This window comes from Rhea americana, unplaced genomic scaffold (genome assembly GCF_003343005.1).
Source record: "Rhea americana isolate MKP2758 unplaced genomic scaffold, rheAme1 scaffold_19, whole genome shotgun sequence".
NCBI lineage: Eukaryota > Metazoa > Chordata > Aves > Rheiformes > Rheidae > Rhea > Rhea americana.
Window position 1 is genome coordinate 4,233,905 of NW_028186038.1, and position 24,422 is coordinate 4,258,326.

Consider the following 24,422-nt stretch of genomic DNA (forward strand, 5'->3'; position numbering starts at 1 on the left):
GCGGGAGGCCGGGGGCGCGCGGGGCCGCGCCAGCCGGGCGGCCCACTCGGGGGGCGCGGGAGGCTGCCCTCCGGCACGCGGCAAAATCCCATGGACACGATGCCGCAGGAGGACTGGTGTGTGGCGGCCCTGCTCTAAACTACCCCAGAATATTCATTTGTGTTCTCTTAGGAATATTTGTGAAAAATCAAAAAGGTTAAAGAGGAAGGGGGAAAAAAAATGCAGCGAAGGCTAAGAAAATGCATGGAGAAAATATTTTAAACTTGTTCCCGTATCCACTAAAAATGGTGACTTGTTACAGGTTAAAGATTTAAAGATGCTCTAAATTGTCTAAAAAAAAGCCAGAATACTTTTCAATTTAAAAATYTAAAACTATCTATTTGCAAGACTCCTTTCCATCCTTAATTGGTAACAGTAGTTGCATAAAGGGARTGCTACCTAAGTTAAAAATAGGTCTGGAACTGTCCGGGCAGCCAAAAACACATATGGTTGCTAGTGCCAACACTCACATTTTCCTTTTGTTAAATGCCTTATAAATATAATCCACTTAATAATGTAAATACTCTTAAATTCTGTTTCCTAATCATTTTGTGCTGGAAGAAATTACATGAAAATAAGCAGATCATCATCTTCCTCCTTGAACTTACTCTACAGTATATTTGTTTCCCTCATCATGAGAATTTTGCGCTAACCTAATTTAGGAAGAGCCCGTGTACATTAGAAGCGGTAAGATTATCTTAGCCGAAAACATGTCATGTGTAAAGTGATGCATGCATCCGGAGCACATGACTTTATCAAAAAGCAAATCAGATAAGATGTCCTGGGTGCTCGGTTTCACCGAGCTGCTTCATAGCAGCTTCCACGACAGGGCTTGCCGCTGCCAGCCTGCCACCTCGGCGGCACTGCGCAGCGCTGCTTTGCAGCGAGCTTTTATGTGAAATACGGATGAAGCTCAGGAGGGAGGAGAATAATAGAATGTGATCCTCCAAATTAAGAACTGCCTTTCTATCAGTATCATTTAAAATTCATATACCACCTACAGCTTCTAAAAACCTTAGCTATAGTATGTTTAAATATTTGGAATGATTTACATCGCCTGTAATGTCTTTGCCTGGAGCAGCTTTATGTTTCCAGTGTAAAGAATAGGAAATAGTGAGATTAATATCCTCTGGTCTTCCTGTGTCTGTATCCATGCTCTCTGTACCCTTCCCCACAGGACATTTTGTTTTAAGGGTCCTTCACTCTCCTTCAACACATAATGGGCTAATAGTGGCTCCAGTTTTCCTAGCAATMAAAAACATTGAAAGAATTATATTATTCTAACTGAAAACATGTAGTGTGCCTGTGGAAGTGGCTTTAGCCAAGTTGAGGGCTCTGACAAGGAAGTTCCAGTGAATTTTATTCCAGTGTTTTAAGATACTGCTTCTTCCAATTGTTTGTTTCAACTTTTCTGCTCCAGCTCACCACTTCTGAAGTATGAGCAGCAAAACAAAAAATTGCCTCTGTCTGAGCACATTCAGGTTGCCTTGGTCCAAACTCACCTTGGGCAGCAGGTTTAGCCGGTGCTCGAGACGGCAGATGGGAGCAGCCAAGAAGCAGATGCTCCCCTGTGCTGGCGGCGCAGCGGGAAGCGATAACCTGTCAAGAGCGGCAGGAGCAGCGAGGAGGGTGGGCATGTCTTTGACGGCCTCAATGACTTGCTCCGTTCTCCTATGCCACTTGGCAGTGTCGGTATTGTAGGATCATTTTTGTCCATATTGGGGATTACATCTATATCTGATTTAAAGATTTCTTCCTACTAAGATTAGTAAGATGCAAAATATTTTGCGAAGTTGGGAATTGGTTTTGCTGTTTCACAGACATTGAAGTACATCTCCAGCTGACTTGGTCTGCCCAGTTAATGCAGAAACATGGGAATAGGCTGGGGAGAAAGTACTCTATTAATAGTGATTAATTCACCCCCTGAAAATAAAATGCTGAGTGAGTGTCCTTGGGAGACATAGTGATGCTGCATTAGGAAAGGCCAGAGGATGAAGCAGGGAGAAGTTTTGGAAGATGTCAACTTACGATAGGAGCTTGAAAGCAGAGGAGAGYACAGCAGCGTACAGCGCGGGAGCCATTGCAGGGCACCAGGGCAGGTCCCGACCCGGTGGKGCTGCCGTGGCTCCCGAGGAGGACAGTCGTGTGGTACAATAGCAGCAAGCAGGAAAAATCCGATCAGGATTTCAAGGAAGTAAGGGGGGGGGGGGGCATCAAACCAAGGCTGTCTGTTGGGAGAGTCCCGCCTGTCTGGACGCGGTCCCATGCGTGGCCGGATTGGGTGGATGCGCAGGTGTCCTGCAGCTGGAAGATGGGCTGTTGTCTTTTGAGGGGGAGATGGCACAGAAGCTGCAGTGCTTCCATCCAGCGAGGAACAACGAACCAGCGGGGCCCCAACCGGCCCCACGCGGCCTCTGCTGCCAGCCCCTGGGCTCCAAGCTGGCTGGGGCTACCTGCACCACCGCTGGAGAGGACTGTTGCTGGAGCCGATGCACAGAGTGGAAAATCCCCGTTGAAGAGTGATGTGATGCCAAAGGGGACCTACAGTGCTGAGGATCATCTTGACTTGTCACACAGGGAATGCAAACAAGCTCTCAAAAAAGTGAAATCATTTGATATGCTAATGTGTGCCTTGTTTCAGGCATGGTAATGACACTGGGAACAACGGGGAGGAAAGTAAACAGCTGAGACGAAGGGGCTTGCTCTTATTACTGATGGATAAGTTCTTCTATTCCTGAATAAGATTTTTGTTTAGTAGTAAGAAATAGTTGATGAGTCAGTTTTCTCTTTGATACGTGTTCTGTCACCTCCTTCGTAATTTGATTACCAAGAAGCTGATTTTCGAAAACGCAGCCCATTGTGAGAGACGTGAATTAGCCAGAGGTTGTGATTTATCACCAGTTCTCCACATCTCTCTGTGTGCAGAAATCATCAGCTGTTAGCTGATGCTATTAGCACCCACAGTAGGTCAAATCAAGCTTTGTTTCCCCCTGCCCTCCTGCAGCTTTGCAGGATGCCATTAGACTTAAGCATACTCCTAAATATCATTTCAAGAAGCATTTCACAGTAATCTGTTGTTTGTATTTACAGCTTTCCTATATTTTTTACTAGAATAAGTAGCATTTACTTACATCTGAGATTTAATCATTAACTGAAATACTGGAATTGTATTAACTCTGTACACGTGATTTTCATAGTACTCAACATTTTTGGATGCATGTTACCATGTGTCTCTTGTAGGTTGTCTGTCAGTCCCAAACTATTTCAAATTTCAGTCTTGGCAATTTGAGCTCTGGTGCGCCCTTCCCTGCAGAATTAATGCTTGCTTAGTGGGCGGCTTCCTTGCCTTGTCTAGATCTCATTGTGAATTAATGGCCAAACTTAGCTCCTCAGGAGAGGAGCTGAAATATTTCGCATGCTATTTCATAAAATTATAGTCTATTTTCTGTCTTAAATCCTGTAGCAATCATTAAAAAAGATGGCATCTTAGCTTTGTCCTCTGATGCTTAAAGAATGTTAGAAATATGAATGAAACAGGTGATTAAAATAGTCTTTGCTTATAGTAGGTCTGTCTGACACGTACCTTAATCTTTCTTTGGAGACAGATGCATCTAAAATACTTGTTGCAGATGCTTAACCATCAAAAACTGCAACTGAATGTGAATCCAGGAATGTATTATCTAAGAAAACCAATTATATTAATGAAGCCTCAAGTATATGCTCAAAAAGATACAGYAGACACAGCTAAGCATGCTGTTTGATACCTTTACACTACGCAGAAAATCAAGTACTATCAATTTTGTCCTTTCTGTAACATGGATTTATTTATGTTAAATAAGAATAGGTGCTTTACCTCTCAAGTTTCGAAGTTAAGATAATTGGCAARGTTCAGCTGGTCTGCCTGAACATGTGTAGTTTCTTTCATCAGTGAAGTATATTTCAATGATGATGTTAAGAACAAATCAAAAAGTTTTCTAATATAAAYGTACTTTTTTCTCAGTTAAACCTGATTTAAAACGTATGACATGCAGTGGAACTTTTTCTGACCCCTTTATGAGCCACCAATAGCTTGTTCCCAGAATAGTTGTCAGAAAAACACTGAGCAGAATATATTTCAAAGTGGTAGCAGCAGTCATGAGGTCTTAGATAAAAAAGTCTCGTACAAAATGGAGTTGCACAACAGAAAGCAGACTTTTAATCATAAAAGCATACTGTTTCGTGAAAAAGTAGCATGAACTCAGTTTCTTGCTTAAGCGAATTTTATAATGTAAATATGTATTTAATGCCTTTGATCCAGGGAGTCTCTGATAGTTGTGGTGTTGACCTTGCTGCAGAGAAGCGAGTGTGGTCTAGTYGGTCAGGCTCAAGGCTCGGGAGGTTTTAATATGTTATAGCAGCACCACTGACTTCCTGGGTGGTCTTGGAGAAACCAAAGCAGAACTTGTCCTTTGGTAAAAATACTTGTCTGTGAGGGTGATTCGATGTATGTGTTTTGAGGCTTAAATTYTGTACAAACATTTGGTGATGTATTAAATGCTGTGTTTTTAAGCTTACAGCTAGGAAAGCAGCATGCAAAGTTATTCAGCTTAATATAAACAAGGTCAGTGCAAATAGCTAAGTTAGCTCATAAATACCCATAATTATTCAGAAGTTGTGTGCTACCCTCACACGGGGGCTGCTGGCTTTAGATTTCTGAGGGGCGGATATTGTCATGAAAAGAAAATCCTATTGGCCTTTCCCTGTGCAAGAGTTTGAAGAGTGACAARGGAATTCCATATGCGCAGTGAATAGGGTATTTTTAGTCAGATTTTACCATTTCATTTGTAATGTAATTTATAGGCAAAGTGTCAAGTTGACATAGTCACTTTTGAAAGTCATAACTTTGTGTTCATGCACAGCCCTGGAAAATGACTCATTACTTTCCTTGGCACCAAAAAGTTTATTACAGTATACAAGAAATTTTGCAAACAGTTGGGAGTTTATTCAACCTCAACCATATGATTTAGGGTGTATTTGATAAGCGTTTAGAGTTCTAGTAAGTGATATTCTAGTAAGTGATATACCCTTTTATTGAACTCTTTTTTAAAGTGGAATAAACTAGAACTAACTTTTCTTAACTGCTGCATAGGTAGGTTTTTCTTACTTGACAACTTGGAACAGTATTATATGTAGCTTTCTGAGCAGCCTCTAATAATCTTCTCTGGCTTGCAAATAATGTAAACAGCAAGTCGTGTAAATCACGAAGAAAGAAGTAACCCGAGACTTCAGATGAGAAAGCTGGTTTCCCTCTGAGTTCGTTTGAGTGGAGGTCGGAGGAATCGCTTGGAAATCGTGAATCAGTGCTTGGCTGCTGCGTGAATCTTGGTCTGACTTTGCCGTATGCCTGCTAAACTTGCTTATTCCTGGACTTATTTACAATCTCTTTAATTTACAAACACTTCAGAGAAGGTCATGAAGGGAGATAGCAGTGCAATGTGGAATCTGATGTGGAAATACTGCATTTCTGTCAGGACAATCAGGTACAGTAAGAACATTTAAATCTTTACTTTGTGCTAAGTCTCTGCGTGCGTTACAGATGGTCTCTCGCAGTAGTTGTATTCTTTTGCTCTGCACGGTTAACTCTTAAGTAGTCTGACATAATTAATAGGCTAGAATCCTACTTTATACGGCAGCTTTAAAAGGAAAACTACAGGATTATTACAAAAAGTGTTGAAAAGTGGAGCTTTCATGATTTTAGAGTCTTGGAAATACCTCAGTCTCATTCGCGAGCAGGCAAAAGTTACAATGTTAAAAAAAACCCTGTTCTAATGAATATTTGCCTATCATCATCATTTGTTTTATCTCCCAAATCCGGAGATCCAGCGTGTGCRCTGAGCATGCCGCAAGCCTCATTCCCTTCAGACAAAGGGGAAGGAGAAGAAAAGGAGATGGCTTTTATGGCAGAATAAAACTCTAAAGTTCCAAATGTCTCCCAGCTAGCGTCTAACTAGCATCTTACCTGCRTGTGTTGTGCAAAAGGCCGACTTTTGCACAACACTTAAATCGGCCGGCAGGCTGCGGCTGCCCTGCGTCGCCGCTCGTGTTCTTCGAGCGGTCCGTATTTGACAGGCGGCGTGCTCCTTGCCAAGCGCCGCCGCTCTACGTTCCCGGAGAGTTTCTTCCAGCGATGGAGCTATTGAGCGAGACTTGGTGCTTGTGTTCTCCCAGCAATTTCATATATAATATTTAAAAATAGCTAGCCATTTTCATGCTGTAATTTCCTCATATTACAGGGTTATATGCTTTGAATGCTGTGTTTTGTCATGCAAGCTTCCCTTGAGAAAGCACAAAATCTAAATAATTACTGCATTTCACACTGCATAATTATTCTGTGCCAATGAAATAGTTTAGAGCCTGGATTTCTGCATGAATTTTCATGACAATCAGAATGAGACTGTAGAGAGCTTTTATCATGAGGATGCCGAATTAACACTAAAAAGTCCTTAGTTCCCAGCAGAAAGTGGATCTGTGCATTAGAAGCTGGAAATAAACCCTGAGAGAGGATTTGGTCAAGACAAAAGCCATTTGTCATCTGGGTAAGAACTGAAAGCGCAGGGAAAGCCCGAGATGGGCCAGACTGGTGCTTAAAGACAGGGAAGGCGGTCTTTAGAGCACGGCCGCTCGTCCTGCCCTCCGCGAGGCTGGCGGTGCTGGAGCACAGCCCTGCGCAGGGTCTGCGCGTGCAGACGTGCGTGCCCCTGCCCCGCCAAGCTCCCGCCGTGCTCGGGGGTTGGTGGGGCTGTTTTTCCTAAAGCTCAAGCCACAGGACCCACTCCCCTGTGAACAGGCACTGCTTTCTGTTGTCGGTGAACTTGCTACTGTGGGGAATGTGAAGGCTGAACGTGAGCTCAGCGCCTACAGCAGTGCTTGTTTGCAGAGCGGCTCGCCGTGGCTCCCGCAGCTAGCCCAGGCAAATAAAGCTCCTCTGGGTGTAGCACTATGAATATTTTCAGTCATGCTGTTGGTTATTTTAACAGATAATATTTTCCTTGGAAGTTTGGGAGCAGCATAAAAAAAGAATATTTCCTTTGTGGAAAAAAAAAATCTCTGCTGCCTTGATGTGCTTTTCTGTTAGCCTCGGCAATCGCCACGTCCTGCCCGTGCTTTACAGCGCTGCCGCGCGCCGCTCCGGGCTGTCGTGCTGATGTCCGCCRGGTATCCGCCCGCAGCCCTGCCGGGCGGAGGTCCGGCCCGGCCGAAAGGGGCCCTTGGTTTCCGTGAGAGGTCTGCGTGCGCGTGCCTGGGGTTAGGCGCGCCGCCCGGGGGGCCCAAAGCCGTCGGCCCGCGCCCGTAGCGCGGCGAGGGGCAGAGCTGTGGCCCGGATGCAGCGGTGCCTCTCCAACGCCGTGAGAGAGGAGCGGGGCTGCGGGAGCCGGCTGCGCCCGCCTGCTCCTGGGGCAGATCGGAAAGACGGCACGGGGCTTGCAGGCACAGGGATTTCTTTGCTCCCGCGCTGGCACTGAGCTCGTGCGTTTAATGCCCCGCTCGTGCCCTTCCGGCGGGCTGAGCTCTGCGGCGAGCCGGCGTATCGCTGCGCCGGACGCGGCTGCGCCCTCCAAACTTGCAACTCGAGGAAGTGGCGGCCYGCAAACGCTGGCTGCCGCCCCCGCGGGGCGTGCGGCGAGGCTCCGCTGCCCCTGGAGAAGGAGCAGCGGCGCTGGGCGCCGGCCCTGCGGCCGGGGTCCCTGCCGGCGCCGCTGGGGCCGCCGCTGCTTGCTGCTCTCGGTGGCGAACGCCGCCGTTGGCGCGGCTCGTGAGGCGGCGCGCGGGCACTGCGCTTGGTCGCGCGCTGCGGCCCTCTCCCGCTGGCGTCCGCCTGAAACGGCGCCTGGAGGCGCAGACCGCTGCCCGCAGCAGCGCTCGTGGGGCCGGGGAGCCGCGAAAGCACAGCCGGCGGCGGCCGGCCGTAGCCTTAGTAACCCGCCTCGGTGCGGGGTAGGCAAAGGTCTGACCGGAGAGTTGCTCAGCAGCGCTGTCAGAGCAGCCCTGGGGCGAGGTGATGGGCTCCGCCGTTGGAGCAGCACGCCGCAGCCGCCTGCATCAGCACATCCGCAGCCCACAGGGAGCAAATTGAAGGGTTTCTAATAGCGTAATGCATAGTTTTCAGCTTGCATCTTAGTTCCCTTCGCAAGGAGCAGAGGAAAATGGTCAACAGTGTGCTATGCATCTGGAAAAAAGTAAAAATTAGTCCTCAGTGTGAGTACTCGTGGAGTTCCTTCCCCTTTACTTCTGCTAACGTTTTCCATCTTGGTTCGGTCAGGCTTTAATTTTAGGTGTCTGCTTTGTGGTTTGTTTCCCCTGAAGAGCGACAGAACGGTGCCTGCTGCTCCGTCAGGACGAGCCGAGCGCGGAGGGGGCCGCCCCGCCGCGGCAGCCCCGCCGGGGCGCCTCGTAGCCCGGCGCGCGTGTAAAGCCTCTCGCCATCCGCAGCGCCTCGCCGAAGCTCAGGCGTGCCTCTGAATAGTAACGCGTTCACTCGGTGCCAAGGGGAGTTGGTCGGCGCGACGCTCGGCCGCGGCGGCGCGTGGGCAGCCTCTGCGTCCCTGCCCGCGGCAGCCTCGCGCCGCCGTGCCCGAAAACGGGCTGTTTTCTGCCCGGACGACACGGTCACCCAAAGCCGTTGCCCTGCCGGAGGGGAGAAGGGGGCCGATGCGCGGCCGGGGCTGTAGTTATTTTGCTGTAGTTATCATATGACTTAAATACTAGCAGGTATTCCAAATAAACCCCACAGAGTCCGAAGTTCTCCATGTTGGCGTCTGTATTTTCAGCTGATGTTCATGTTTTCATTCAGCTTGTGCGTGGGTTTGCTCAGCATTTTGAAAACTGTACTGTCAAATCTGCAAAATACTGAACTTAACCTACAAGACAAATGAGTTAGTTGTCAGTAGCGCTCTGGAGACTTTAATCTCCATACTGGGTATGGCTCGCTTTATAGCCATTATTCTTGTGTTTTAATATAGTACAGCAGTAATTATTTCAATGCAAACCTTCCTTTGGGCTAAAAGATCTCTTCCAAATGACAATGCCTATAGCTACGCAGCACTGCAATGGATTTTTAAGAAGCTCTTGAAGCCAATATAACAAATCACACTGTGGCGTTAGGCTGAAGTTGATATCCGGATTTCTGTTACATTAGGAGTATGTGAATATGTCCTGTGCGTTTGTATAATAAAATACATTAATTAGGTAAAGTTTAMCATGTTTCTGTGATTCTCTGGTCTTCATATAGAAATCTGGAGAGGAAATTATTTCAGCATTCGTTTATCTGAGCTCAGTTGGTCTACCTGTGGCAGACTTGTTCAAAAATGCATTGTTTTGTGTTGTTTTTTTTTTTTGATTTTTGAGAGATTTCTGTATGAAAACTCAAGACACTTTACAAACCTAATGGCAGCATGTGCTGCATGCTTGGTTTATTTGGAAGAGGCTGTCTTTAAGAGGGGCCAAAGGCCAATAGTTGCAAGAAAATGTGAATTCTTTACAGAGCAGCACGCGAGTTGGAGGTTCGTTTTAGGCACTGCCTCCACCAGTCATCCATTCGTACCTGAAAGCTAGTTTAGGCCTTGCAGGTTAAGTCTGTGTCTGCAGAGTTGCTCTGGTGTGAAAGGAGCTGAAGCCAGCTTAGCTCATCACAGAAAAATGGAATCACCTTGGAGCAACACTTAAGAGTTTCCATGCCTCTGTGTCAAAATAGTTGTATCTCTTTTTTTTTTTTTAGACCAAACCTTTAGTTTAGGCTAAAAGCAGCCCTGGGTTTTAACTGTGCCAAAGCGCTGGGCTTTCGTGGCACAGAGCATAATGATACGCATTGAAACCCTAGAAGCCTGAAACTTGGTCCAAGGCAGCCTGGAGAATTTAGCAGAGACTGTTTTATTATTTATTTACACAGCTTTCAGAAGAGCTTAGTGATGCAGAACCATAGGTTACTGAACTGATAAAATTGTTTGTCTAGAAATGGGGGAGTTAAATGATACTTAAGGTAGCTTTTCTTTTTTTAGTGTTCACTGTGGGTGATGCGTATGGCAGAAATGTATGTGGCAACATACATTTTAGACCTGGAGTGCTGTTTATGTTTGTAATCCTTTCACTGATAGTCTTACTGCTTGAAGTCTTCTCAGACCCACTTAGAAATTGTCTTTTAGGATTTGTATTGGAAAGATCCTGCTTTTGCTGTTGCTCTTAGATTACCCAATCATTTGGTTTGTTTTTTTTAGCCTATTTTTAAAACTCCTGAAGCAGCATTTCAGCTTGTGCTTTTTTGCACTGAACACACGCACGCTCATACAAAGAAGCAAGCTATATGGAAGTGTTACCTGCATCTTAAATTTGAACGGGATTATTTTCTAGTGGACTATAAAGCAAATTAGATGGAAAATAGAGCCTTAAGCCTGTCTGCTTTTAGCACAATCATTTCTTCTCCAGGAGTCAGATGACTTTTTAGTAATGGGTGAGTACTGATGAATTTAATGCTTATGTGGTTAATATTGGTGGACACTGTAAGTGTATCATACTATGAAAAGCATCGTATATGAAATGATTTTAGTGCAAACTTTTTTTACTTAAAAATTTGGTAAAGGTTTTATGATTCTTTTTAATAGGAATTCGTTTCACTATACAAGTATAATTTCTGATTTTTGGTGTGTACTTTTTGTATACTATTTAAAGATCTTTTGTTGCTTTCCATACAATACCTGCCTATTAATCATTTTCCTTGACAGTGAGTATAGAAATAGCAAGAATTTATGCAGTAAGCAAAGTATCTACATTCAGTCATCTTTTAGCAGGAGACAATAAATTCTTTTCTGTAACTAACTGCCTGACAGTTAACAAGTGACTAAAGTGTTTGAAGTACTACTTTTTTGCCTCTCTACCTCACCACTGATGAGAAAAAAAAAATTAACCACTTAATTAGGAGAGTTAGGGTTCAGCTATTTGGAGAGGTCTCATAATAGCTTCAGTAACAACCAWTAAAAAAGAAAAAAAAAATAAAGCTAATCACCTMTATATTTACTTGAGGCCATCGAGTCTGACTAGTTAAGATGAAGCTTAAGCAAAACKTGAGGTAGCCAAGGCATGGTTGCCTGGCCTGTTGTGCTCGGGGACAGTTTCCATGAGGAGGCATATTGAAGTTTAAACTTGCATGTCCCAAACTGATCAATTAAAAATTAAATTGAGTATGTTCTTGAGTTAGTCACACCTGTGTTGATCTTCTGCAAAAGTCTCAGCAGCATGCATGGCATTTTGCATTTAATAAATTCTCATTGATTTATTATATCAGACTAACAAACAGTATTTTCTCATGCCATCAGGAGGCCTCTTTCATGGTCCAGTGGGGCCCTTTTTGTGCAGAGAACGATACCATGCCTGTAAATCATGCAGGAGGACTCGTTACCGTGACACGAAGCATGTTTACCTCTCCTGAAAACTATTTATTTTCACATAAATTGTTTTTATAATACTGATGTGTTCTTGGGCACTATCGTTTACCATATCAGCTTGTGGAATAGGCTATGCTCACAGCCACAATTTTGTCACTCTTTTTTTCCTGAGTATAACTTTGCATTTTTGGGGTATCAGGAAAAGTGCTCTTTCAGAGGAGATCCTTGATAACAGCTTCTGAGGACTTAGGCTGCTGAATTAAAGCGGAAGGAGCTCCTGTGGCCATGAAAAAATACCTGGGATGGCTGTTCTGTGCTGTCTGTCACTTGGCTGGGTGTCACGTATGAGCAAAGCTTGTACGACAACGAAGCTGGTGGAGAAGCTGCTCCTCTGCCAGCGCTCCGTTATGCAGTTAGCGTTAGCTGCAAGTGCTGTTCGTTCCTTGGCGGAGGGAGCGTTTTGGTGTGAGCTTTGGCAGAGGTCCGTAGTACTGTTTCACCTGCAGCTGGTATGTCTTTTGTGTTAATGCAACAAGTATTTCCGAAGATTTGAGCAGGGTGTGATAACTCTTGTCAAAAAGGCAAAGTGAGAGGGAGCAGGGCCCTGCCAAGGGAAATATGACCTTTTTTGACACTTGGGAGCCTTCCCAATGTATTGCAAGTCTTATTACACAATATTTTCTGTTAAGATGACTGTTGGGTCACTGTCTCATCCATGTCCATAAGCGCACCCGAGAGGCTGTGTTACCCACAGGCCTGGAAGAGGATTTGGCTGTTGTCTTCTGGCAGTCTGTCCCACCTCTCTGGCTGCTAAATAACTCCTTGGCGATTTCTCCTCCCGTGGTAGCTGCCAGGGGAGATGCATACCTGCACTCCCTCCTTCCTCAGCAAGGAAGGTCTTCCCTTGACCATTTTTGGCAGCCCWGCTGGGAAGCGCAGCCAGCCCCACGGCTGCCGTGGTCCTGAAGCCATGGCTGGAGCATCTGGGTGATTTCGCAGTAGGTCGGGGAACGGARATGACAAGCTTCTAGATGCCTTCTGGGAAAGAAAAGCAAAGTTTCTGCTTTTCACCTGGACCCTCTCATATAGGAGTGATTCCTGCCTGTATTTGGAAGACCAAAAAAAAAAAAAACTTTCAGACTCTCAGCTGTAAAAGTGGCTTCAACATTGTCACTATTTTTTTTTCATGTTCCTGAGGAAAGGAAAATTGGTCTAATGAAAGTTTGAGACAAAATTAGAGATACCATTTGTTAAAATGCATATTTTTAGTTTAGGCATCCAGCTTAGCTTTAAAGCCAGGAATTCAAAGTAAATTGCATCTAGGTTRTCTACAAAATTCCTGCAGACCTATATGCTGCTAAATGAGAATTCTGCACAGGCAGGCATGTTTGTATCGGCGGTTGTGCTTGTATTGCCAGATTCCCTTTCACCTCAGAAAAGAGTTAGTCCCCCAAATCAATGAAACAGGGACAGATGGAACTTTTCAGGAAGCTTCTGGTTAAATTATCTTCTGATRTTTGAAAATGAATGAGAACTAGACATTGGAAAAAGCATCCTTTTTAAATCTGGCTRTTTGGGAGAACTTAGTCTGAATTGCTGTAGAGGCACAGATCTGAATTTAAGCACTTTTCCACAAGCCGGAATACTTGAGAGTTCTGTCCTGTGGCATGCTCTCAGCTGTGTGATTTTTTTTCCAGACATGTATACAGAGATCTGATGATAATTTTCACTCRGTCTGTATATTTTCAAGTTAATGTAACAACCTTTGTGGAAAGAAAAGACTGGTGAGATGGAGAAAAATGCTGAATTCTTTCCAAATGGACAGTATTAATTCTTTAACAACAAACACGTGGAAAAGAACCTGAACCTTTAAGGCAACCTCTTGAAAACGCTTGTCATAAGTTGTTTATCTTCTAGTGTTTGAAATCACTGCATTTCACTAGTTATTCCACCTGCTTATTCTAAGCACTTGAGCAGATTCGTTAGTCGAGTTGCTGAGACTTGCAAGTAGTTCATACGTGCTCCTTGTGAGACTGTTCCCCTTCCTGATGCTTGTTTCACAGGCATGGTCTTGGAGCTTCTTGGAATAAGGATGGGGGAGAGAGTGAAAAAGATCATGCTAAAACAGCTGTAAATGGTGACTTATAAGTATTTCTTAATGTGACAATGCTAGTTTTAGCTTGCTTTCTCTCATCTGATTCTTCTGATGTTCTGGTTTTGTTGGTGCAACTATGTGTTTTGTGAAGTGGTGATAGATAAAGAAAAGAATCCAAGCTAAAAATAGGCCCTCGAAAGAGGAATGGGACTAATGGGTTAGCACGGTCAGGACTTCTTAGTGCACTGCCACTTCAGGAGGAAATGTTCAGCAAGCAAAAACATAACTTCTCTAAAAGGGCAGTTTCTTCCAAAATAGAGAAGCTTTTAGAGAAATAGGGAATGGGTGTATGTGACCATTTCAAAACAAAGGAGAAGATGGATGGCTGTTTACGCAATGCAATTCAAAATGAAAATCATTCACTTGCTGAAAAATCCACAGATCCTTTATTAATAAAATTCCCATTACTGTCAAGAGAGGACTTGAGCATTATACAGCAGCAGCAGGGCATGTGGCTATTCAACTTGTTTTTCTTTAAAATAACAACAACAACAAAAAAAAAAAAAAAAAAGATGCAGGTTGCTTTTATATCTCACCCTCTAGGTTTCATAGTATGTATTCAGCTGTTAAGCTCACTGACTTAGTGTTTTATATCAATTTTTATTTTTTTCTTCAGATTTTAAAGTAAAAGAAATGTTCTTGAGACACGGGCACATTGGGAAAGCTATCAGAGAAGTCAATATAAAACTCTTTTGTGGAGAAGAAAGATAAATGGTCTGTATTTGTAGATATATCTAAGGGTTTAGAGCGGGTTTTGTGTGTGTTTATACTTTTATTTTTTCTTTACTTGAGTAGTTCAGGTAGTTGTGTTGGGAAATACTTGGGAGGAAGACTCGGAGTGCTTTTGGTTAGAACAGGGAGTCCTGAAGCCTTAACACAACCCATGATTTTGCAGAAATTTTCRTCTTGATTGTTGTTGACTGTGAACGATCTGAATTCAGGGTCTGCAAAATAAGCTCAGGAGGGGAGAAGAAAATCTTCTACAGCTTACTTGCACTTTTAAAGAATTGAGAAGAAGCATTAAGACACCCATCCCACTTGTGTATAACCTTTCAAGAGACTCTTTTCTCGGAGGCAATGACCTGCTGTTTCTTGGTGCTGCTTTGCAACTGTTAGCTGAGGCTGGGCAATTTTGTCTTTCATTTTCAAAGTGGGAGGTCAGATGTAGGATCTTTACCACCTTCCTACTAGTGCCTAATGATGCTATTAATAATGGGGATTGTGTATCTAATTCTTTGTCACATAAATAGAAAATATATATATACGTGTGTGTGCGTGTCCTTAGGATGCTCATATCCATACATGTCTGAAATGGATGAGAAAGAAAACAGACCTGTGATGGCAGTCTCAGCTTTTTCCCTATCTATACCTAATTTTTCATGTCTGTCAAAGCACAAAAGATGGATTTCACTGTGTCTAAATTGCTGAAAGGGAAGGGAGGGGAAACGTTTTGTCTGAATAGTCAGTGTTCATTAAAAGGGAGATGAACTTTCACACAGCACTTTTAAAAATGGCTTTAAAAACTTTGGGCTTGATGTGTGTTGTTCATTCATAGTTCATAACCTTCCCTTCCAAAAGCTTTTAAAAGTTCTGAGCACAGTGCTGGGATGCACACTACGTTGTGAAATAATCTTTGCAGACCTTGGAATTATTTTTTCCAAATGGTAATTTCAAAGCTCGTATGCCAGCAAATCAGTATATGGTATTATCGTTTCCCCCTGGACTTCTAAAATCTACACCTCCAGGGGAAATCTGGGGACCATATGATCTCAGGTCTGAATATATTAGTAAAAATCAAATGCAACATTTGTTAAAGATAAAATCTTTTCATCGGAGAAATATCCTCGTTTCTGATTAAGTGATGTATCCATTTTATATCTCATTGACTAGARGCTTCTAGATTTCAACTACACTGAGAAGCTTTAACAGGCTTACAAATACCTGGAATCTTCCTGTTGGCATTAAAATACACAAACATTTGCTAAAGTAATTACTTCTGCTGAATGAATCAGTGGAGCGTCCTGGGAATTTGCTGGTGATGAAGTTCTTTTTTCAACCTACACGTCACAAAGCAATTCCTAGTAAAGGCTGCAAAAGGCTTAATATAATCAGCCCTCGTGCAAATAAATATAACTGCATCAGTCCTTGAATGGAAGGAAGACACTGGAAGGATCTCAAGCTAAGACATATTGTTCTTTGGCAAATATTTTTCAAGTGTTTCCTCCTCTGGAAACTAGAGTTCCTTCTAATTAAACAACAACGAGGACAGTGGTGTCCAGCCAGGGGTCAGGTGTAAAGTTCAAATCCCAGATGGTCAATCTCTATATGTGACTTATCTACCAGATGGGTTCCCATYGTGTTCCACTGGAGCTTTTTTTGTTCTTTTCTCTTGCCCTTTTACTATTAAGGCAGTTTGTTATATTCTTATCAAATATTTATATTGCTTTTATATTGACTTTTGCTAAGGATCATCCAGCTTGGAGGATGCACTGCCCCGCAGCATGCGTCCTAGTGCTTGGGAGGCACCTGGTTCACCCTTCCCTTCCACTGAGTGCTTAAGGTAGAGGAGTGTCCGAGCGAGCCCAGCTAGCGCCCAGGAATATGGCTCGTGGTCATGGGGTGCAGAGGGAAGAAGGGTGATGCTGGTGGTAGTTAGTTTTACTGTTTCTGTGGATGATTAAAGCCTATATGTTACATAATTTTACAGCAATGTGCAAATGGGCACCTTCTTCCTTTGGGTTTATTTTTGTTATGGTATGTTKTTATTAAGCAACCTAGCCATGCAAACAGCTATGTGTTGATTTAAGTGCATATTTGTCATTAAATTTTAAATATTGCAGACCAAGTCTCCTCATGGAGATGAGGATTACGTATCTATTTCTGCTGTTTCTGGGCTTTGGGGGGGTTGTGGGGTTTGGTTTTTTGTTTTAGTTTTTGGTTTTTTTGGAAGACTAGAGAATGTGGCTACAGTTACTTTTGGTACAAATCCTAGTGACAAACCAGTTCAGGAGTTTGCTTATAAGCAGTAAGCAAGACTGAAACAGATTATAGAGTCCAGCAAATATGGCAAGAAGGCCTGAACAGAACAGAAGCTGCGTACTGCCTTTATTACTCTTCTGTAAGCTATTTTACATTAGATTAAGTCTAGAGGTCACAGCGGTGGTGTTCCCAGACTGTGATTACTGTTCAGCATATCCTTACAGGTTCAGATTATAAATCTAAGATCAATGAAAAAGTGAAGAAAAGGTTTGAGAGAGATGCTGCTCTTTTAGATGCTTTGGATTTGTAAGGACATGCTATTCTTGTATTGCTCACTGGAAGATTGTTGAACGTGGGAGAAGAAAGAAGTTTACAGTTTAAACTTCGTAAACCTGAAAGACAGGTTTCCCCAAGTTTGGCCAGCTGGACTGTTTATTCCAGATGGTTGGGTGGTGGGTTTGGCCAGCACCTTTATAGATGGTCTGTGAAAGTCTATCCGTGCTGCTCTTGGAACTGGGAGCAAGGATGAGTTTGTATCCTGATAGTTACTGTGATCACTTTTTTGTCAAACCTAGGTCTAATGTCTATGTCTGATGTTTAATTGTGGTTCAAATAAATGATTTATGTAATATCTAAGAGATTGTTTTGGTGSCACTGAGTTTTAGTGAAGAAATTCCCACCAACTTCAAGAATTTCACTCTTACCCTCAAAAGGAAGAAAACAATAAGCTAAGAAAATGATATGAAGTGTGCTTGATTTTAGTATTGTTACTAAAGCACTGAGGATTATAAAGCACTGTGGCTTTGGAAATGATTTTTCGTTCACTGATATTCACTAGTAAAGCTCAAAAATTGCTGATTGCATCTCATTCTCCCTTGCAGACTACAGACTTCAGTCCCCTCTAGCCTTCCTTAGCTTTTGACAATAAAGCAAGCTTGGGAGCTCCTGTATGGCAGCAGTAAAATGTGTGTTATATGGTCTAGGCTGTAAGTGTGCCGAACTGGAGACATACCCTAGGAACAGATGGGCGCCTGAGCTTGGAGGCATTTGTTAACAGGACGTGTAGAAGAGCCCCTTCTTTCTTCTCCGTAGTTAACGATTACTACCCATTTGGCTAGTTTGTGGCAACTCTCTCTCTCTCTTTTTTTTTTTTTTTTTCTTTCTGATCTTACCATGTCCTGTTTAGCTTTAGCAATAACAGGTATAGATTTGATTACATTTGTAAATGGATGTCCTGACTCTAAGCCAAAGAGGTGTCTCACCCTTCCAGTGATCTTTGCAAGGGAAGACCTACACATTTTATTTCCGATCATGTCTGTACCGCTCAGGGAGAGAAATACGGTGATCAGAGTAGACTTGTTCTCACATAAAGCCACTTAAGCAGTTGGGCAGGCGGTGTACTGAACACCACAACAAGAAACCTGTGCACTGAAGAGCAAACTCCTGCTGTGCAATATTGCTTCGTTCCTTCATGGAGATTCAGGAACTCGATGCAGATGGTGTTGTCCAAGGCGTTTAACCTGTCAGCCACTGAAGCCCCTGTTCAAGGGCTGCGTCTACAAACCACCATCCAGGCTTCTTAGTAAAGGCGTTAGCCTGTCATAAAAATAATGTGTTTAGAAACATAATAAACCTGAAGTTTAAGGTAGAAAATGTTGTATAAGTCAGGCCACAAAAATAGATGTCTTTTATCCTTTTTTTAAGGAGTACTTTTTTTCTGCATGTAGGTGTTAACTCTTTAGTAGAGAATCTGATTTTGATGAGTCATTTATATATGTAAATAACAGTGCTACGCTCTTTCCTGATGTGAAAATTGTGTACATTTTAGTATCTTTTGTGGAATTTTATCCAGTGTATRTTTTTGAATGCTGCTAATGAAGTTTCCCCTCCATCCGCAAGCTCCCTGGCTAGATTATATGGGTTAATTCAGGTATCTGCTCTACTGTAAGTAATGCCATGGCCAAAAACTTGTTAAAGCTACAAGCATAGATGGCTGGCTCTTTGTTTTAATCATGGTTAACATGTTTAATTTTAAAAATCATGTGCCAACTGATTGGCAGCTCCAAGAGGAGTTTCATTCTGGCTTCTGAGCCCTTCTGCAGTCACACAACATTCAGCTCACAAGCTTTAAAATTATTCACCCCAAATTGGCTTGGAAGGGTTTAAAGAAATAACTTCTAATTCTAGTTTTATTGAGACTTGATAAAGGAATGGAACATAAATAAGAGCCCTCAGAGGAGCACTTGGGCTTCTGCTGATTTGTATTAAATTGGAGTGAACTTCGGAAGCCTTGGGATTTTTTTTCCTCTATTTCTCTTCCACTCCTTCCCTGCTTCTCCTCTTTAAAGCTAAACAACTCCATCTATTTTACACATTTGTGACTTAATTAGCTGCTTTCACAGAGATCTGTGCTGTTAGCAGGTGAAGTGATCCGTGCCCTCCGTTAATATCGTTTCCAAATGGCCACTGCGCTGCGTTTGATCAGCTGGCTGTGCTGCAGATGATGCCTCCTGGTTTTTGTTGTTGTTGCTGCTGCTGTTTTTTTTCTTTTCAACTTACTGGAAAAACAAAAGCGGAGCCGTGCATGTGGTTAACGCTGTGATTGCCTCCGTACCAGAGGGGCTTGACAAGCTGCCTGGGCAGCTGGTGGGCCCACGTCTCCCTTTTAGTGCCCGCGCAAGCCTGCTCCCAGTCAGTGGTCCACATACAGCAATCTGTCTTTGCAGACTAAATTAAAAGCAGTTTTAGCATGTGATTAGCTGGATGATAAGCCAGTGTGAGGGGTGTGGAGAACAAAGAGCGCAGGAAGGCAGGAGGACATGCATCCTATCATTTTGTGTGCTGGGATTCAGAAAGCAGCAATCATTTTCTAAAAATTACACTTCATACAATGGAAGATGTTCTAAAGCGGCATAATTCTGGAGCAACATCACCGTTTCAGGTCTGTAGGGTGTTGCAGAGGGTTTAGCCGTACGTTGCGACTGCTTCACGCAGGGCTGTGCGGGGCTGTTGCCTGCAGGAAGGACTCTAGGGCCGCGGGGCCCGAGGATACGGCTGCAGGAGCAGTTGCTTTTGTTGTAGTTGTGGTGCGGTGTGGTGGCTTCACTGGTCAGCTGCACGGTGCCTTAATCTGCCTTCACGCGGAGGAAAGGCTTCTGGTAAACCCATGGAACTGAGGCCCTGTGGTAATTACTTTTTCCAGCACTTGTCAGGAACTTGCATAGCTCTTRTATCTGTTTCCATCTCCTTCAGTATTTCCAAGCACACAGTGAATCTCAGAATAGTTGTATGGAAATTCTGTCAGGGCAATATTTAAATGTCAGACACAGTAACTGTGTGGCGCGTGCCTGAGTTCCTTGGTTCCTGCAGAGGCAGTAAGAATACAGTGGGTGTTGAAAATGCGCATCCTGCTGCACTATAAGTGTCAAATATCATTGAAAGGGTATGGACTCTATAAATTAATGGTTATAGTTTAACAGCTAATGAAATAATTGTATGTCATGTGATTTCTGTGCCTATTAAATGATTTATCGTATGGTGTGCAGACTTTTAGAATCATACTGTAATGTGGYTGCAGATAATTTTGTTGGCAATGGAAAGGTGGGAACCTGAGAGTTTCTCATCAAGCTGCAGATTATTTTTTCTTTACCAGATTTGTGCAGAAACAAAACACGAACACTACTGGAGGGGAAAGACCAATACCCAGGAGGGCTCGCGTGGTGTGTTGCAGGGCCGCACGCTCCCGGTGGGCAGGGGAAGGAGAGCTCGGCCACTGCACGGGCTGGAGGGAAGTCTGGATCTTTGCCTCTGTACAAGTCTTTCTGAGCAGCTCCGGGTGTTATTTCTCATAGGAATAGATGAACTCAGAGTTGCTGTGTTGTGCTCAATTTCATTTGAGAGGCTGAGGAGCTTCATATGACAGCCAAGGGCATTACAGGAGCATGACACGTAACCAAGCATCCAAACACTGATTTTGGGGGGACTGGATTGTGCTTCCCGCTGTGTAATTCAGGCCCTGATTCCTCCAGTGTGATTTAATACTGAATGGAAAGGGAGAAAAAGAAAATAAAACCAAATACTGACGTTTGGGAGAGGTGAAATGTCAGCTCCGAGATGGACTCCAGGACAAGTGGTGAAAATGGTGAGCTCGAGCCAGGATGAAAGAGGCGTTTGGGAAGACCCCGACTCCYCAGAGGCATGGAAAGGAGCCTTATTATGTCCTCGGGCTCTGTTATCRAGTCAGGATGCCCCTCGCGCTGTAGCCTGCCTGAGAAACCTAATCTTCCCGCTCTTCTGCATTGCAGCGAAACATCACATGAGGATTTTGGTGGTTTGAAATCAGGAGGATATGTTTTCAGATGACAAATAGTTGCCTCTGTGCAACAGCAGCCACAGCAAGTATAATACCTGACCRATGTAAAAACTATTAGTTATAAGTATTTCATTAATTTTATATCTACTTTACTGGATTTTTTTCTGGAAATGCAAAAAAATATACTAAGATCTGGAAGATATTTTTAGTTTAAATATTATATAAGGCCTAAACTATAACAGATTAACTGCTGCATACAAGGAGAACAGCCTGTGTTTATACACCCAGGCACACCTGTGTTCAGGTGAGTAAACATGCGCTAAACATAATAGACTCCAAATAAAGTCTTATCATTTCAAGGTGAGGTCAGATTAATTCAGTTCAGTGCTTTTATAACATACATAGCAAATGACGTGCAAAGTCTCTATGTTGTGGCTGTTCTCATGAGCTGGATATGTCACATTACCCTCATGTACAACTCAAGACTAAATTCTTAAGATCACACAATGTGTCTTAAAGGCCTTCTAGATTAGCCCAAGGCTCAAAACTGATGCCCATGTGTGAACTTCTGACCGACTTTGGAAAGACTAGGTTTTGCTTCAGGCTTGTCTCTACTTAAAAATGTTATGAGCAGGTCAGCTACAAAACCGGAGGAAGATACTGAAACATCCAAAGGGGCAGGAGAAGCCTTTATTTAGCAAGGAGATTAAGCATGAAATGCCACAGCTGAACAAATAATTTAAACAGATGATCACAGGACTGCTGGAAGTAGTGTATCTTGAGTGTCACTAGTTAGAGATTGCTCATGGTTTGAAACTACCATTTAAATTCTGTGCTGCATTGATGTGAAACCCTAAGTTTCTTGCTCATTTCCATTCAGGAGACTTTGAGAACTTGTTGATTTAGGCCTGCAAAACAATGTTGAATTTTTACAATAGGTTGCACTTCAATGATAATAAGTATGTAAAATTAGAAAAATCAAGATTATGTTACTATATCATGCATTCCTCAAGAGGTAACATGCAAAAAACAATACTATTTTTTGAACTTGCGTGCAAAATTGTTGATAATTTCTAAGAGTAAAATATCTATCATTAAATGGGCATTGCATATGTTCCTAGTTTGCCAGGGAAAAAGTTAAGTTTAATATATTTATTTTCATTGGAATGAAAAATAAATTACATTTACAAAAGGGAAGTTTATGGGAACTGAAATTACTTTCAGTGAAAACCCCWCAAACACGTCCTACCCAGCACGGTCACAGCAGTCCGCTGCTTGCCGACAGACTGAAGGTGGTGCCATTTACCCAGAAACCCGCCGGAAATGCCCGGGCTAGCACGTGTGGCCAGTAATTTCCTCAGCTCTTAACAAGGGATGGTGAAGTTTGCAGTGGATGCATGGGATCCAGTTTTAACAACACAAACTCTGACATCTTTATTTTGTAAAGTGATTCTTGTTTCATTTAATTTAAATATTTGTCTTGATTTGTCAGGGGTAAGGAGTATTTCATGCTCTGACAAAAAAGAAAAGCTCTGCTCGTGTCTGAAGGCCCGTCCTGTGGGCTGGTCATCACAGCTGCTGGCGCGTTTGGATGCTGAAGCGCTGCTCGTACAGGTCGCACGCAGGAGGGTAAACTGGAGGTCGTGGGCGGCAGTGGTTAATTTCTGAACAGCAGTTGCTAAGTTTTGCTCAAGTAAAAGGCTATGTTGCCTGTTGGGTTTTTTGGTTCTCTAAATAGGTGGCAGGGTGCAAGYACTTATAAAAGTCTTAAGGATGTAAAAATGGAAAAGGTGAAGGTGATTCTGATGAACGTACGATACGAGCAAGGAAGTGTACTGAATGATAAGGGAAGGAATGCAAACTTGTGGCCATCACACTTAATGGCAACTCTTTTAATATTAAAAAAATTCTTATGATGGTATTAGTTACAGTTTGGTGAATTAGGGCAGAAAGAACAATTTCAATGTGTATTTATTGCTGTCTTGGAGATTATATTAGATAATATTTTCATATTTTCTGAACTAATATTTTCTARTCTGAATTTGCAGCAGATCAAGAGCATCTGTCAAAGCCACACACCTGGATAAATGATATCCGATATTTTTAGAAGAGCTGGCCAATGAATTCTCTACATCATTTAATATTCATTTTTCTGTATGGGGATGGGGAAAACAGATGCTGTACCAGTGCATGCTAATGTTATATCCATCTTTAAGAGAAGAAAGGAATGGTTTACATGGTTGATATTCTCTGTGAGCCTGCTACTGAGACTTGACAGAATTGTGAACAGCCAATATGGAGCTTTACTGTGTTATGCTTTGACATTAATATGCAATTTATGGACATAAATTTTTGAAACTAACTTGATTTTTTTAAGCATACGATTTGTGTAAAGCAGTATTGGTGGTTGCAGATTTAGTCATACATGTGGTGTGTGAATTGTCTAAAAACTAAGAAGCAACAAAACACGTTTGTAGATGTAATTCCAACAGTTCTTGAAATATAGGTGTAAACCTGAATTATTGCAGAGCAGATGAGTTTCTGTGGAGTCATAGGGACATCATACCACATAACTTCAAATGGTCCTGTAAGAAAATAAAATACTTGCGATATCAGTTGGTGATACAGATATGGGGCCACAGAGGATGGATCTGGATAGTTTGGTCAGTAGAGCACAACAAACAACGTGCTAATTTAATACAATCAAATGTAGTGTTGAATTTCTGTGACACAGAGCTGAAGGCCATGCCTACGCGACTGGGGTCTCTATCCCAGGGACGTGGCTCTGCAAAGGACGTGGGAGTCGTGTTGAATAATCAGCAGACTGGTAAGAAGGAAACTAGCTGTCGAGTGTGATGTCCTTCCAGCAGGGAATTTCAGATGATACAGAAATCRGTATGACAGCTACCATAATACAGTGTGCAAATGTTTTTATGTTTGTTTATAAAAAATTTCCTTATTGTTCAATAGCTGGTGTTTCTACTGTGCAGGATTTTAGTATTTAGTTGCAACTGGAAGTTGCTTCAAAATGTTCCGTAAAGGACAATTTATTGTTAGAGAATTCAAAGCAGACGGCAGCATACAAACGTACTAGGCAGACACTTAGCACCTCCCAGCGAAAGCTTTCTCTGGGGTCAGCGTGGACTATTCCCCTGTCCTCCGAGCAAGTCTGAGCGCGGAGCTCCGGCTCGGAAAGCAGCACGTCCCGCAGCTGGTTTTGCCACTTGACTCCTCGGACCGAGCTGCGGGAGAGGCAGGTGAGCTGATCTGCTCTGAATGCTGTTGGAGATGAGGAGCGGCTGAAATAGTTTTGGTGGCTTGTGTGTGTGCAATCTGCTCGTCCAGGATAYGTTTTCCAATATTGGGAGGAGTTGCGGATGAGATTCCTTTCTCTTTTGTCTCCAGGCAGCTGGAGTAACAACGCGCTGCACGCGCGGGGCAGGGTGAAGCCTCTTGGAGGGGAGCGCAGGCACGACACGCTGTGCGGATGGTTTCGCTGTGCGTATGGCTTCGGAGGGCCGTG

The 24,422-nt window shown here is 43.1% G+C and overlaps 1 protein-coding gene across 8 annotated transcripts in view; it reads left to right on the forward strand.

Moving 5' to 3' along the window:
- IQSEC1 (IQ motif and Sec7 domain ArfGEF 1) overlaps positions 1–24,422 on the forward strand; it is a 329,122-nt gene that overhangs the window by 188,431 nt on the left and 116,269 nt on the right. Inside the window, exon 1 of one of the 8 annotated variants that reach the window (XM_085302412.1) lies at positions 5,073–5,558. The exons of the other annotated variants lie outside the window; for them this stretch is intronic. Within the exon in view, the coding sequence (XP_085158538.1) occupies positions 5,491–5,558 (68 nt within the window). The 5' untranslated portion in view covers positions 5,073–5,490. Of the gene's footprint in view, positions 1–5,072; positions 5,559–24,422 lie in introns of those variants that run through there. 8 annotated transcript variants of the gene reach the window in all.